Source organism: Mustelus asterias, chromosome 7 (assembly GCF_964213995.1).
Source record: "Mustelus asterias chromosome 7, sMusAst1.hap1.1, whole genome shotgun sequence".
NCBI lineage: Eukaryota > Metazoa > Chordata > Chondrichthyes > Carcharhiniformes > Triakidae > Mustelus > Mustelus asterias.
In genome coordinates this window covers 127,517,589-127,534,600 of record NC_135807.1, presented here as the reverse complement: position 1 = coordinate 127,534,600, position 17,012 = coordinate 127,517,589, and the positions used below count along the sequence as shown (strand labels likewise).

General features: G+C 46.6%; 1 protein-coding gene and 1 pseudogene across 1 annotated transcript in view; one reads left to right on the top strand and one right to left on the bottom strand.

Moving 5' to 3' along the window:
• The window catches only part of washc5 (WASH complex subunit 5), an 81,033-nt gene that overhangs the window by 55,340 nt on the left and 8,681 nt on the right, over positions 1–17,012 (top strand). Inside the window, exons 19-23 of the mRNA XM_078216805.1 lie at positions 213–337; positions 3,458–3,620; positions 6,815–6,917; positions 10,343–10,422; positions 15,809–15,912. Coding sequence (XP_078072931.1) covers positions 213–337; positions 3,458–3,620; positions 6,815–6,917; positions 10,343–10,422; positions 15,809–15,912 — 575 coding nt within the window. The remainder of the gene's footprint in view (positions 1–212; positions 338–3,457; positions 3,621–6,814; positions 6,918–10,342; positions 10,423–15,808; positions 15,913–17,012) is intronic.
• On the bottom strand, positions 2,867–3,075 carry LOC144496204 (U2 spliceosomal RNA; annotated as a pseudogene).

The following is a 17,012-nucleotide window of genomic DNA, read 5'->3' as shown; positions in this document are numbered from 1 at the left end:
GCCACCATATCTTGAGCTGTTTTGAATTTTCAAATCGGTTTTTCACTTGGTTTTGTGGTTTGGACCCTGTTGTCCATATATTGAATTAAAACATTTTTGAAATGCCCCCGGGAGTTCTGACTGAACCCTAGGTGCTGAATCAGGTGAAGGGCATGGCTTTGACTCGGAAATGTTCATTTTGGGTTAATGAGGATGTTTTTGTTTCCATGTAGATTCTGGACTGGCAGAGCATGTACCAGTCCACTCACATTCCCATCCCCAAATTCCAACCGGTCGATGAATCTGTGACGTTCATTGGTCGGCTTTGCAGCGAGATCCTCAGGATCACCGATCCCAAGTGAGTATTTTATGTTTTCTTGTCCCACTGTTATGGTATTCTCTGAGCACCTCTTTGTTCTTTGAGGGTCAGAATAATAATCAAATGTCGACTGGGAGTCGGGAAGCCGGACACTTTGGAACAAAAAGAATGACTAAATCGGGGTTGAACTCTCAGTTCGAGGTTTACCACCACATCCCATCTTTGATTTGATTTATTATTGTCACATGTATTAGTATACAGTGAAAAGTATTGTTTCTTGCGCACTATGCAGACAAAGCATACCATTCATAGAGAAGGAAAGGAGAGAGTACAGAATGTAGTGTTACAGTCATAGCTAGGGTGTAGTGAAAGATCAACTTAATGCAAGGTAGGTCCATTCAACAGTCAGCAGCAGGGAAGAAGCTGTTCTTGAGTCGGTTGGTACGTGACCTCAGACTTTTGTATCTTTTTCCCAACGGAAAAAGGTGGAAGAGAGAATGTCCGGGGTGGGTGGGGTCCTTAATTATGCTGGCTGCTTTGTCGAGGCAGCGGGAAATGTAGACAGAGTCAATGGATGGGAGGCTGGTTTGCATAATGGATTGGTCTTCATTCACGACCATTTGTAGTTTCTCTTCCCTCGTCACCCCCTAAACCATGGAGTGTTCCAACCTAGCTGTGTTCTTCCATGTTGAGTGTGAGGAGGAATTGTAGTGAGTGTCCGACCCAAGCTTCTTGCCCATTTCCTCCCTCTCTCTCTCTTTTCCCACAACCTCACTGGATAATGCCATGTCTCCATTAAGCAATTCCAGGCAGCACTGTGGATAAGATTAGTAGGCCTGAAGTGAGGTATAAAACAATAGCTGATAAAATACAGTGATGCTCTGTTGCGTTACAGCATCATGCTTCTTTCACTTCACCCCCCATAACTTCACCACCTGTTTAAGGTGCGCACACACATGTGTGTGGGTGGATGGGATGCTGTGATAACAATTTCCTATTTTTCTCTTGGCCCAGGTAGTCAAAAGACCACCTCCTTCCAGGTTGCTTCCAGGGCAAGGTTGGAGAGAGAGACCCTGGTACCACTTTCCCTAGCTTTCCAAAGGTTTACGATTTTAATTAGATCAGCACTCACATCTCAGTCTCTTTCTGATCAATAGCAGTGACCCATTACCCTGAGCATCTCTGCAAAGACCATCCTACAGTTTGAGTGGCTTCACTCCATTGAACAGCATAGATTAACTGTCAGCTGTGTCTCGGTTGGCAGCACTCTCGCCCCCGAGTTCAAGTCCCACTCCAGGGTTTGAGTACAAAACATTCCAATGCAGCACTGAGCAAGTGGCACATTGTTGGAGCTGCTGGCTGAATGTTACGGCCATTCACGCCGGCGGGATTTTCCCATCCCACCACAGTGAACGGAGATGTGGCTGGGCACCAAATTCCCAGACCTCGCTGCAGTGGGAGCGTGGCATGAATGGCCAGTAAGATCGCGCCCGCCATCTTTTAGCTGTGAGGTTAAACCGAGGCCCCATCCTATCTGTTCAGAGGGATGAAAAAGAACCTAGCACGCTATTTCGAAGAAGAGTAATAGTGATCGCTGGTCAAGATTTCCTCCAATGTTCTTCCTCTGCCCCTACCCCGCCTTGCATTTGGAGATCTGCTTGGCATCCACTCAGTGGCTTTCTTTCCTGCGGTCATCAATGTGCAATGAGTCTCGATCCCACCACTCTAAAGCCCCTGTGCCACTTCTTAACATCACATTTCCCATTCTGATGACTCTCCGAAATGACTGAGTCTGATCTACCTTCTGAAGTGGCGCAGTGTTCTCCTCAGTTGTACCGAGATGCTGTGGTTTGGTAAGCAGGCCCACGCCACATATTTGGGAAATTAATGGATGGGCAGGAAATGCTCACACCCAAGAATGAACTTTTAAAAAGTGAGTTCAGCATGCCTCGCGTAAATCCAACTGGTGCCAGCTTGCATTTATATTGTTCAAAACTATCAGACATCTCGAAGCACTTCACAACCAATGAAAAACTTTCAAAGTGTAATCACTGTTGTGATATCAGAAAACACAGCAGCTAAATTATGCACAGCAAGCTCCCACAAACAGCAAAGCACTCTGATTTTGTGATGTTTGATGAATGTTGACCGGGGGTGGGGGGATCAGTGATCACTCCATTGCTCTTCTTCGAAATAGCATGCTGAGTTCTGTCCCTCTGAGCAGGCAGGATGGGGCCTTGTTTTAACCTCACAGCTGACTCGAACGGCCTAATGGTCGTCTCCAGCTTCTGTTTCTTGTGCTCTTTTTCTCATTAACACTGGATGAATGTGACCCTCGGGGGTATCTGTATGGCTGAGCAGCTGGGTGCAGCACAGTGAACAATGCAACCAGCAGAAACTCCCCACAAAGTGGCCAGCTTTTTGCACGAGGACTGCTTTCGGCAAATTGACATTTTTTTATACTTTTCCAATTCAGTCAAATCTAGTCCAATTCACAGTTTCAGCAAGTTGAGATATTCCTGATCCAAGCTGACAAGACAGGGTCTGCAACCCCTGATCTACATGAGCCTGATCTACATGAGCCAAGCTGATTGGAATAGGCGCAGGTCTTCCTCCTCCAAGGCTTGATCTCATTTGCATCTTAGCCAAAAGGCCGAGATGCCGCTTTTAAAAATTGCTTCATATGAAAATGAAGCTTGAATGTAGCCTACTGACCTCAACCAAGTGCAGCATCCGCATAACTACACTTGATCTTAGCCAAAAGGCCGAGAAGCGATTGACTTTTAAAACAGGATAAAAGATCACAGGACGTGATTCTGAGCGTCGCTCGTGCTTTGCGTTCTTTGACCCTTTTCTGCGATTTCAGTCGATTCCACCCATTTGACGCTGATATCCGAGCAGGACATGTGGAAACTCCACGGGTGGGATTCTCCGATCTCTGTTCCTGCCCTGTTGCCAGCGAGAATGGGGAATTTGGCACTCAGCCAAAACTCCACTCACTGCAGCGGCACCGACCGGAGAATCCCAGCCTCGAACGAGGACGGGAGGTTTCCGACGCAGGTCTCCCTACTCTCACTTGGGCCATTTTCTAAACACTGATTTCCCCTCCCCCCTAAAGTGCAGAAAGGCAATCATTTCCTTTGATTTCTTTTCACTCAGAGTGACCTGTTACATTGATCAGATAAACACATGGTACGACATGAAGACTCACCAAGAAGTGACCAACAAACAGCTCTTCTCTGAAATCCAAAATTCTTTAGGTACGTTTGGACTGAACGGGCTGGACAGGCTGCTTTGCTTCATGATTGTAAAGGAGCTCCAGGTAAGATAGCCCTATTATAGATTTGATATTTCGCATTCTTATTTGAACTCTCGTATCACTCTTTGCACTTGCATCAGTGCTTAGCTGTGGTTGATAGTTTGAATTTTCTTCAATCTTTGTGTATTTTTCCTGCAGCCTGCACTAAGAACAATGATTTTCTATTTTTATTTCTTCCCTGGGTTTTTTGCTCTCTGGACATTGTCAACATGATGTACTCTGTAGCATTCAGGGATTGAAGGTGCAGTTTTTCTCCCTGCGTGTGCACCCACTTTCAATTCCTCTTCAGTTTTTTTTTTGATTTGTTCCTGGGATGTGGGCCTCACTGGCTGGGCCGGCATTTAGTGCCCAATCGCGAGGGCCTTTAAGAGTCAACCACGTTGCTGTGGCTCTGGAGTCACATGCAGGCCAGACCAGGTAAAGACGGCAGATTTCCTTCCCTAAAGGACATTAGTGAACCAGATGGGTTTTTACGACAATCGACAATGGTTTCATGACCATCGTTGGACATTTTAATTCCAGATTTTTTTCCATTAAATTCAAATTTCACCAAGTACCTCAGTAGGATTCGAATCTGGGTCACCTGAGCATTACCCGGAGGTTTCTGGATTAATAGTCCAGTGATAATATCATTATGCCACTGCCTCCCCATAGTACTCCCCAAACAATTCTGATCTACTCGTGGCTAATTTTCATACGAATACCATGCAAGGTAACAGGGTCGGTTAAATGGTGAATGTGTGGTTCAGAATAACTCCAGCGTAGGTTTGATTCCCATTCCAGCTGACAGTCTTGGGACCTGTCTCCTTGCCTGTCCCATGCTTGATGCAGAATGGTGTCCCTCAAGCTAAATAATCAACTGTTTCTCTCTAATAGGGAGAGATGCCAATGACCCCTTGTTATGGCTAATTATTTACCCACCCTCCTATCACACAGGGTTACCTACTTAAGACTGCCACACTGAAGAGGGACATGAGTGTCATAGTTCATACAAAGTTGAAAGTCGATGTCCGTTGTTGCAAGGCCGGAGGGAAAGCTAATAGCGTGTTACAATGTGATGTTATAGGATGATTCAAACACCCAGGTCACGTTGGGTACATCACTGCCTTCGGAAAAGTCCAGAGGAAGGTAGCCAGGATGATGTGCAGCCTTTGGGCTTGAAATGACCCTGATGTGTTCTTGGAAATAGCGATTTATTTATCCCGCAATGTTTAATCGCTGACTTCAAGGGAATTTAATTGAGGTTTTGAAAATGGAATAGATTTTGTTTGGTTATTTGAACTAGGACTGAGGGAGGCATCAGTAAAAATTATGAAAATACAATGGATGATTTTAACCCCGGTAGAAACCAGTTGAACAGGCAGGAGACTCACCTGGCAGTGCACCACTCCCTTCCAGCAGTTTGTGATTTTAACCTGCTCAGCAGGTGAGAGAAGGCAAACAGGATCCCTCTGTAAATGTGCAGAGAGGGGGCTCTGATTGATGTCAGCTTCCTGACACGTTTTCGGAAATACGGGGGGGGAGGGAAGGGTGGAGGGGGGCATGGGCTTTGTGCTACTGAGGTCAGGGGTTTGACTCTTGCCTGAGTGACCCTTCTCCCAGCTCACCTGATTTCCAACCCAAGTCCTGTAGACTTAGGAGAGATGCTGGAAAATTAATTATTTTGGCAGGGAATTATCAACTACTGCAATAGATTGTTGGAATATCCAGGAAGTAGGGCCTTGCTAAAAGCCTTCCAAAGGAATCATAGAATTGTACGCTAGGCCGAATGGCCTCCATCTGCATCGATTTGTACCCACCACAATCCCACCCAGGCCCTATCCCCATAGCCCCATGCATTTACCCAACTATTCCCCCGACACTAATGGGCAATTTAGCATGGCCAATCCACCTAACCCGCACCTCTTTGGAGTGTGGGAGAAACCGGAGCACCCGGAGGAAACCCACGCAGACACGGGGAGAATGTGCAAACTCCACGCAGATAGTGACCCGAGCCAGAGTCGAACCCGGGTCCCTGGCGCTGTGAGGCGGCAGTGCTAGCCACTGTGCCGCTCTAGGGTGCTAGACAAGTTCTTGAAGACATATCTCGAGTTACAGAGCTAGGTGTATCCGTGGTAACTAGGGATAGCGGTTTCTGCGAAATCCTGTGGAATTTGTCTCGATTGACTTTAGGAGTCGGGGAGGAATTTCCTCTTTTTTTTTATCCCCCGAAGCTTTTTCTAAGTTGTTTTTCTGCCTCTCTCTGGAGATGATGTAATGGGGTGGTACCTATATGCTGCACCATGGATGGTACTGTCTTCATCTGTTCACAGATTGGGAAAGCAATATCAATACTAATAGTTCCTGAAGGCAAGACTTTGCTTTGATTTAGGATGGGGTGGCAGATTTCTCTGGCCATTATTTATTGAAAAATTCTTTATACCCAAGAGTTTTGATACAAATAGTGAATCCTTTCCATTCAGTGCTCTCATAAAAAGTTTATTTATTGATGTCACAAGTAGGCTTACATTAACACTGCAATGAAGTTACTGTGAAAATCCCCCAGTCACCACACTCCGGCGCCTGTTCGGGTACGCTGAGGGAGAATTTAGCATGGCCAATGCACCCTAACCAGCACGTCTTTCAGACTGTGGGAGGAAACCAGAACACCCGGAGGAAACCCACGCAGACACGGAGAGAATGTGCAAGCTCCACACAGACAGTGACCTGAACCCGGGCCCCTGGCGTTGAGGGAGCAGTGCTAAACACTGTGCCACCATGCCGCCAGGGAGCAGGAAGGAGTGGAAACCAATGAGTTAATGCAAGGCAGTAAGAGACCTTTTGGTAGCGCCTCTCCTTCTGGACCAGAAGCTCCAGTTTCAAGTCCAATGCTGGGACTTGTTGGCCACAGAAGGAGCTTTCAATGCAGAACAATGAACGGGCTGACTACTAACTTGGAAATCCTTCCACCAGTTCCCCCAATATTCCCCAAAGGGTAAAAAGACAGCATTGGTGTGAAGATATGCTAAACAAGCAAACAACACTACAAGACAATGTTTTTTAAACTGACTGCTTATTAAATCTTTTGATTATTTAATGCAAAATTACCGTCCAGCCACTTAGTTTAAGATTTTGCAGCGCGTTGTGAAGTGGGCAGAATCCAGCAGTGCCAGATTATTGATACCCGTATTGAGGAAAAAAATTACTTTGCTTTCTAGATTTTCCTCGATATGCTTCATCGAAATGTGCTGAGGGACAAGTCTGTGATGGATACGATTAAACCCTTCCAGGTTCATGTGAATCCAGTGAAAGGAATCGTAGGTAAGTCATGTAGACAAGGAATGAATTCTGTGTATTCGATGGCAAGTTCGGACATTATCTTTTCTAAACAATTTTACAGCATTGTAAGTGATTTGTTAGTTAGTAATTTATTAAAAGTGAATGTTACATGAAAAATAATTTGGAAAGCCACAGTTAAGGAATTGTTAAAGGAGAAAAGTTAATTCTCGATAGAAGATTGTGTGAAGATTTAAAATAAATCATTTCTATTATGTTAATAGGGTCAGAATTTCACTCATTTTCTGTTTCTCTATAAATGCTAATATTTCATATTTGTCGAAGCTCAAAAACCTGTTGGTTTAAAGCTTAGTTTCTTACTTTCCAAAACATGCAAGTAAAGGCCATACATAAGAGGGTGTTGGATTCAAGTAATTACTATCCGCACACGCACACACACACCCCCCCCGCCCCCCAACCCCCATACACACACAGTGTAGGCCCGATTTTACCATCAAAACGGGCACAAAAACTTGGTAAAGTCGGGCATGAAGCGAGTAGCGTGATCCATGCCCGCCTCTGCGCTGGTTTCCCCTTTACCAAGGCCCGAAAATAGCCGCAATCGGGACCGTGCATGCATTTAAATTGACTTAATGGGCTGCACGCCCAACTTTACCAGCACCTCCTCCTTTACCACCGCGTTCGCCCATCCAGAACCGGCACGAAACAGACATGTTCCACAAAAGTCCGATTTGGGCGCTCCAGTTAGTGAGAATGTAAGTGCCGAGTGTCCAATGGCTCTCTACTTGAGATCGGTGTGGGGTCCGCTGCCACCCTGCCTGAGATCAATGAAGGGGAAGGGGGATCTGCTGCCACTCTGCCTGAGATCAGTGGAGGGGAAGGGGGGTCTGCTGCCACTCTGCCTGAGATCAGTGGAGGGGAAGGGGGGGTCTGCTGCCACTCTGCCTGAGATCAGTGGAGGGGAAGGGGGGGTCTGCTGCCACCCTGCCTGTGATCAGTGAGGGGGAAGGCGGGTAGGGGCCCACAATCAGTCTGGGTGGTGGGGGAATCGGGGGATAAGGGGGTCAGTAATATTGTGGGGGTGGGGCAATGTCTGTGGGGGCCAATGGAAGGCATTATCCGGCCCGGGAGGGATGTGGCATGGGAGCCGTATTCTATTATATTTTTTTCTCTGCACATGCGCAGTTGGAGGCTCCGATCGGAGCTGCTGGATTTCGGGCACTCTAAGCCCCGCCCACAGACTTCTGCAACGCGATTCGGAATTGATATTTTTTCAGACAGAGTGGGTATGGGGGCGCCTGTGAACGGGTCTAAAAGTCGGATCTGAAACACTCCCAGTTTCAAGTCCGCCCAGCCCTTAGGATCAAAATGGTAAAATAGGGCCCACAGAGTCTCTGACAGACTTGTTGAAAGTATGGCTGGCAAACTTTGCACATTTCACAAGCACGCTGCCTAAAGGAGTAAGGTCTCAGGTCTCATTAAGCTACCTCTTCAAACAAGAAAGGGCAAGAGTTAGAAGAACCATTATTAAACTGACCCTAATATATAGAACTGTTCTGAAAGTTCACTTTGTAATGTCTCATCCAAGTATTAATTGGACATGCTTGGCCTGGATTTGATGCAGACGTGTGCTTATCATGCGCACCATGTTCCTGACTCCCACAATGTGGCTTTGAACTGTCTTCATTCACGGTTCTGTATCCTGGAGCCTGAGTGTTGGTCATTTTCCTTAAGTTCATCTTGAGAAGCTGCATTATCAGATTGCCTCAGCTGAGATGAACTTGATTAGAAAGATGTAGTCTTCAACGCTGTCGCAAGAACTTTAAGGGATTGTGACTTGCCAAATGGCTTCTTGCATTGGTTGGATTCACAAAAATATTTCAACATAATGGGTAAAGACAGCTGTTTTCTGAGCTGGGATCATCGTCTTTAGAAGACAGGAGGCTGATAGTTGGCTTGACAGAGATCTTGACAGTTTGGATGGCACAGTGGCTGGCACTGCTGCCTCACAGCGCCAGGGACCTGGGTTCAATTCCGGCCTTGGGTCACTATCTGTGCGGAGTCTGCACGGTTCTCCCCGTGGCCGCATGGGTTTACTCCGGGTGCTCCGGTTTCCAAAGATGTGCAGGTTAGGTGGATTGGCCATGATAAATTGACCCATGGTGTCAGGGGGATTATCAGGGTAAATATGTGGGATTATGGGGATAGGGCCTGGGTGGGATTGTTGTTGATGTGGGCTCGATAGGCTGAATGGCCTTCTTCTGCACTGTAGGGGTTGTTTGATGGGGTGACATGTAGCCCACTTTGTGTGAGAGACCAAAACTAGGGGTCATAAATGTAAAATAGTTGCCAAGAATTCAGGAGAAATCTTCAGAACACTCCACCCTTACCATGTGGAGTGGTTAAGGCGAATAGCATTGATGTGTTTAAGGGAGAACTTGATGAAGGCAAAAGGAATTGAAGGGGACATTGATGAGGCGAAGTTGGGTGCGAGGGGAGGAATTGTGTGGAGCATAAACACCAATATAGATGAGCCAATCAACCTGCTTCTGTGCTGTAGATTCTATGCTCCAAAGAAAGCCAGGTACTTAGAAAAAGACCATTCGATCCTTTGTTCCTCAAAGAGCTGCTAGCTTAGTCTTACTCTTGTCTCTCCTCTTCTTTGCCATTTCAATGTTTCTTTGCCCAGTATTTATCCATTCCCTTTTAAAAGTTATTGTTGATTTTACTTCCAGCATTGGTTCTGGCAATTATTATAGCAGATATAACAATTCCTCCTAAACCTTGTGTTCTAGTGCTGGTGATCTTAAGCCAGTAAGAGTTTTAACAACACCAGGTTAAAGTCCAACAGGTTTATTTGGTAGCAAATACCATAAGCTTTCGGAGCGCTGCTCGGACTTTAACCTGGTGTTGTTAAAACTCTTACTGTGTTCACCCCAGTCCAACGCCGGCATCTCCACATCGATCTTAAGCCATCCAGTTACTGACTCCACCGCACCCGTTACAATGCTGCAAGCAAAGGGGTAGGTGGTGAGATGTGCTGGGACAGTTGGTGGAAAAAGCCCTTTACAATGAGCACAAGGAGATGGGTCTGAATGGTAGCAGCAAATTTCCGTGCATCTCCGTTGCATTTTCTGGTGCTCTGCTGGACACCTTTGCAGATACACTGCAGGAGTAAAATGATTCCATCAAGCAGTCCCCGTAAATTCTGCTCCCCTGCTAGCTCCTTGCAGCAGCTATCGCTGTACTCGGTGAAGAGCCAGCCAGTCAGGTTTCATGTTGCTCCAGAATGGGGAGGGGCCATGGTGATTCTCTCTCTGGGTATGTAATAAATGTGGAAGGAAATGACTTTAGGGGAGAGGGACGGTGGGGATGGGAGGGAAGTAATGCGTAAACCTTAATTTTTGGATGTCTTACTGTACTCTACTCTTCCATTCCACAAACATTAGCAAATTCCAGCAAAGTGTATTCTGCGGCCGTGACAAAAACTCAGAAGATCTGGTCATCTTACCAGGATTCCATTCTAAAGGTAATCACTTTGTGTTTGCACGTGGTTGTTTATGTTGGGTTTTCTGCTGCAATTTGTTCTGTGTTTCTGGAACCTTCTATTTTGCAATGAATAAATGTTGCACAATGTCTTCTTGCTTCATTGGTAATATAAGGTTGTCGAGGTAGCATTGTGCTTTGACACATTGAGAGTTAATGATCCCACTGTCCTCCCGAAGATGGCTTTCTTTACTCCATCTCTGGCAAAGTCAATGAAGGTGCAATTATTTCCTACTGGGATTTTTTTTAACACATGGTAGCTAAATTGTCCTGATGATGATTTACAAATCTCCTTAGACATCCAGCAAGGCCAGATGTTTTGGAACTGGCCATTCCATCATTCTCACTGACAGGAAGGATCGTGCCAAAGGAAAGTTTAGCATTTCCAGTAAATGTAAAAACATCACCTGGATCTTTTTTCTTGAGAGTCGCCCCTAGAAGTGAGGCAAAGGTGCTTAAAGCTGCAGGATATTTTCATTCCATTCAGTCATTGATTTGATGAATCAGTTTGCCTTGAACCCGATGGACAGAACGAGACACGCAACTTTTGAGGTCTTCTTCAACAGGTGAGAGAACGGACACATTGCACTTGTAAACTCAACTGTTCTCTGAACTAGCTGCAGTGTGTTGCATAAAAGTCAAGTTTTTACATGGAAAAATGGATTTTCTTTTACTATCAGCACAGTGGTTAGCACTGCTGCCTCACAACAGCAGGGACACAAATTCATTTCTGGCCTCGGGTCACTGTCTGTGTGGAGTTTGCATGTTCTCCCTGTGTCTGCGTGGGTTTCCTCTGGGTGCTCTGGTTTCCTCCAACACTCCAAAGATGTGCAAAGTTAGGTTGATTGGCTGTAGTGAATTGGCCCTTAATGTCAGGGGGATTAGCAGGGTAAATAGATGGGGTTACGGTCTGGGTGGGATAGTGGCCGATGCAGACTCGATGGGCTGAATGGCCTCCTTCTGTTCTGGGATTCTATGATTCTGTGTAGTATGGAAAGGCTGAGGAAATGATCAGACTGAGTTGTCACACAAAATACTGGTTTCAAACACATTGGGCCCGGCGCGGTAAAGTTGGGCGTCGGGCCTAAAACGCGATCTGCACCCAACTCATGGCAGATCACGTCTTTACCGAGCCCCGATCCGGGCGCAGGTCAGGCGCGTGCCCGAATCGGCCGGCGTGACGATTTAAATGCATTTGCATGCATTTAAATCGACTTAATGAAGCTCGCGCCCAACTTTACCGACGAATCCGACTTTACCAGGTTGCGGCCCATTTCGTGTCCGCGCATTAAACGACCTGCTAAATAAAAGTCCGAATGGGACTCCAATTCAGCAGGGGAACCGCCGAAGCCAATCCCCCCCCCCCGACCATCCTTCGTGGACCCCCCTCCAGGGGAGTGACGTGTCTCCCCTGAGGAGGAGGGGGGGATGGAGAAGGGGAGTGACGTATCTGCCCCTGGGGTGGGGGCTGCTGCCAGTCTGCGGCCGATCCCTCCTCCCCACCGGAGGAGGGATCAGAGGAGGGATCTCTCCCCCCCCCCCCCCCCAGGGGCAGACACGTCACTCCCCTTCTCCATCTCCCTCCCCCCCCCCCCCCCTCCCCCCAGGGGCAGACACGTCACTCCCCTTCTCCATTCTGCCCCCCAAGGGAAAGGCAAAGCAGCACAGACAGCAGAGAGGATAAAAGGAATTCCCTTTGGAGGAAAATGTCCAAATCACAGGAACTAAAAACCTGACGGTCCAAAATCTGGGATAATATTTCAAAATGTATATCCCCCCCATCCCTGTCCTGTAATATTATCCCAGATTTTGGACTGTCAGGTTTTTAGTTCCTGTGATTATAACGTGCTGCTTTGCCTTCCGCGCTCGGGCGCGCTGCCTGCGGTCTGTTCTGAACTGCGCAGTTGGAGCTCCGGCCACTCCAACAGCGCTAAGCCCCGCCCAATAGACCGGCACTGAAAAAAGGCGTATGGGTGCATTGGAGCGTGTCTGCCGGGCGCGGATCCGTTTGACGACCGGACCCGGCACTTAGTCCCGATTTGGTAAAATCGGCCCCATTGCTACTTTCATGACTTCAGGACGTTCCATTGACACTGTGCAGGTAATTAAATATTTTTGAAGTAAAAGCAAAAATCTGTGGAGGCTGAAAATCTGAAATTAAAAACACAAAATGTTGAAAATGATCAACAGGCCAGGCTCTGTAGAATGGGAAACGGAATTTCCGTTTGATGAAAAATGTGTCACTGTTTCTCATTCCATAGAACCTGCAACTTCCTTTCAAGCAACACAACAGGTACACCTCGTTCATAGAATTATACAATCCCTACAGTACAGAAGGAGGCCATTCGGCCCATCGAGTCTGCACTGACCACAATCCTACCTAGGCCCTATTTCCACAACCCCATGCATTTACACTGCTAATCTCCTAAGGGTCAATTTAGCATGGTCAATCAACCTAACCTGCACACCTTTGGACTGTGGGAGGAGGAAACCGAAGCACCCGGAGGAAACTCACGCAGACACGGTGAGAATGTGCAAACTCCACCCAGACAGTGACCCGAGGTTGAAATTGAACCCGGGTCCCTGTGGCGCTGGGAAACAGCAGTGCTAACCACATAGACTGCAGTCGTTCAAGAAGGCAGCTCACCACTACCTTCTCAAGGGCAATTAGGGATGGGCAAATAAAAATTGCCAATCTAACCAGTGACACCCCATGTTCTGTGGAAAAAATGAAAAAAGATGCTACCTAAGTGTGGTGACCCACTGTAATTACATGTATATGCCTGGACACACCCATGCTGCACCTGGCCCGAGACTCCTCCCTTTCCACCTGAGACCTCCCTTTCCACCTGAGTGAGATATAAAGATGATGGTTCCTCCTCCTCGCCTCAGTCTGGGCCAGGTTAGCTACAAGGGTGTGCTCCAGTTCTTTGCGAATAAAAGCCTGTTAGTTCACTCACTCGCTGAAGTCCTCATATCGTAATTGATAGTGCATCACTAAGCTGCTGAGTTTTTCCGGCATTTTCTGTTCTTCTTTCATTATATCCAGGGATTGAGTGTGTAAGCACTTGAGGATTGCAGTCACGGCTCTGTCCACCCCACCGGCTCATGCCGGTCCGATCTTGATTTTATGAGAATAGTTGCCTTCAAGCTGTAAGACTATGATTCAAAACGGAATCAAACAAAATATCCGAGCATGCAAAATTCAGTCCTAAATCACCGCATTAGAAGACATTACTTCACTCACTAAGGGTGTTGAGAGTCATGCCAGATGTAGGCTGTAAATTTTCAGCCCATCTTGTTACGCAGCAATGCGTTGTCACAAACCGTTGAAGTGACAGTGGTGAACCTTTATGCCATTCACTCAACCTTGAGCCACCTGAGTGACCGATATCGATCAATCCACAGTGTGCTACTGCATCAGGAAATCCAGTCCGATGTCTTGGTGCAGGTGTGTGTGGCTTGGATGAGTAGGATTTATGCCATATATAAAGTCGTCGAGTCATGGGCAAGTGTCATTGAGTCACAGAGGTTTACAGCATGGAAACAGGCCCTTTGGCCCAACTTGTCCATGCCACCCATTTTTTTTAAACCCCTAAGCTAGTCCCAATTGCCCGCATTTGGCCCATATCCCTCTACACTCATCTTACCCATGTAACTGTCTAATTGCTTTTTAAAAGACAAAATTGTACCCGCCTTTACTACTACCTCTGGCAGCTTGTTCCAGACACTCACCACCCTCTGAGTGAAAAAAATGCCCCTCTGGACCCTTCTGTATCTCTCACCTTAAACCTATGCCCTCTAGTTTTAGTCTCCCCTACCTTTGGGAAAAGATATTGACTATCTAGCTGATCTGTGCCCCTCATTATTTTATAGACCTCTATAACATCACCCCTCAGCCTCCTACGCTCCAGAGAAAAAATTCCCAGTCTATCCAGCCTCTCCTTATAACTCAAACCATCAAGTCCCGGTAGCATCCTAGTAAATCTTTTCTGCACTCTTTCTAGTTTAATGATATCCTTTCTATAATAGGGTGAGCAGGACTGTACATAGTAAATTAGAGATGTTTGTTTGTGTGATCAGGTCGGATGGTGAATTATGGAAACAGCAGTTTCTTTGGAGCACTGTTTTGTGCAATGCTGAATGTTTAACTTGGGGCCTGATTTTAACTCAACTCAAAATCCGCTCACTTGGACAGGGCTGGAATTTTCTATCTCTGCCCACTGGCAGGATCTTCCGGACCCGCCAGAGTCGACGGACATTTGAATGACTCGCCACAGCCGGCACGGGAGAACCTCCCACAGGAGAGCTGGAAAATCCTGGCTTGAATTAAACTCAGTGTGGCGGCAGAGAGAGCCCACCATTGGCAGGCGGTGGAATCTTCCGGTCCCTCTGCTGTCAAAGGAGTTTCCTGTTGTTCGCACCCTCTGCTGCTGGTGGAACTGGAAAATCCCACCAGTGGGAATGGCCGGAAAATCCCACTCAATACAGAATATTTTAAAGCTTGGTTTACATATCACAAAGTGGCTGACTTATTATCACATTTGCCAATGGGGAATTTAGAAATGAAAAGAATTTTTAAAACCCTGATTATTTAATTTTAAGTTTATTTATTAGTGTCACAAGTAGGCTTACATTAACACTGCAATGAAGTTACTGTGAAAAATCCCCTAGTCGCCACACTCCGGCGCCTGTTCGGGTACACTGAGGGAGAATTTACCATGACCAATGCACCTAACCAGCACGTCTTTTGGACTGTGGGAGGAAACCAGAGCACCCGGAGGAAACCCACGCAGACATGGGGAGAACATGCAGAGTCTGCACAGACAGTCATCCAAGCTCAAACATGGTGGCACAGTGGTTAGCACTGCTGCCTCACAGTGCCAGGGATCCGGGTTCGATTCCCGTCTTGGGTCACTGTCTGAGCGGAGTTTGCACATTCTCGCCGTGTCTGTGTGGGTTTCCTCCGGGTGCTCCAGTTTCCTCCCACAGGCTAAAGACGCACTAGTTAGGTGCATTGGTCATGCTAAATTCTCCCTCAGTGTACCCGAACAGGTGCCAGAGTGTGGCGACTAGAGGATTTTCACAGTAACTTCATTGCAGTGTTAATGTAAGCCTACTTTTGACACTAATAAATATACTTTAAAGCCGGGATTCAAACCCAGGTCCCTGGTGCTGTGAGGCAGCAGTGCTAACCACTGTGCCGCCGTACCGCCCTATTTAGTGGATTGGAAGAATTTTAAACCTATTTGTTATACTTACTGCTAAGTTAATGAGCGCTCGTTCGATAGTCAACTGCTGTCTTGAACCATTTTGTTGTTAACTTACAGAATTATCCTTTTATTGTCTGGCTTCTTTTCAATGTGTAGGTGGGACAGATGCAGATATTAAGACAACAGATTGCCAACGAATTGAGTTATTCGTGCAAGTTTGACTCGAAGCACCTTGCAGCAGCCTTGGAAAATCTCAACCAGTAAGAACACTTGTCAATCTTTGTATGACAAACAGGAGAACAAAGCTTAAAAACAGCCCTTTACATACAACTTGCACCCGACAGTGGTGCCTGAAGCATTCAGTGGTTCTCCTGCTTGTTCGCGGGGAGGGTAGCTGTATTACTAAACACCATTACTCAACGGTACTTAGAGGTTGAGTTATTTCTTGGTGCTAAGGTTAATGTTTGGATTTTTATTTTCGGTTACCTTGACTGAGCTCTGGGATCAACTGTTCCACGGAGCTCGTCTGGAGCAGGCATTTCAGAGCCAGTGTAATGCTTTTGAAATCTATTTACTATTGTTAACATAGGAATGGGAGTGGGCCAGTTATTTAGAACCCTCCGGCCTGTTCTGCCACTAAATGTCCTAACTCCATACACCCACCTTCACCCATTAATACCTTTGGCTAACAAAGTCTTACAATTTCAGATTTTAAATTTGCAAATGATCTACCGTCAATTATCATTTGCGCAGGAGAGTTTAAACTTCTGCTGTCCTTTGCTCGTTATAAGTGTTTCTGGATTGTGCTCCGGAAAGGTTTGGGTCAAATTGGACGACAGCCATGGTTCAGTTGGCCGTACTCGCGTCTCCCAAGTTCACATCCGCTCCAGGGGTTGAGCACAAAGAATTCATGGATGGCACTCCAGTGCAGCACTGGGGGAGTGCTGCACTGTTGGAAATACTGCCTTTCAGATGAGACGTTAAACCCAGGCTGCCAATGTCCCTGCTCGGGTGGATACAAGAGAACCCAGGCCACCATTGTGAAGAAGAGCAGGGGAAGTCGGGTCCCCCGTGGCTTCGGCAATATTTATCCCTCAATCAACATCATAAAAACAGATTATCTGGTCATTATCCCATTTCTATTTCTGGGAGCTTGCTGTGCACAAATTGGCTGTGGCATTTCCCACATGACAGCAGTGGCTATATTTCGAAGAGGACTTTCTTTGCTGTAAAGCGCTTAGAGACTTCTTATGGTTGTGAAAGGTGCTATATAAATGCAAGTTCTTCTCTTTTTTAGACTTATGCCCCCTCATCCTAGCCTGTCCAACCAACAGAAATAGTTTCTCTCTCTACTCTTGTC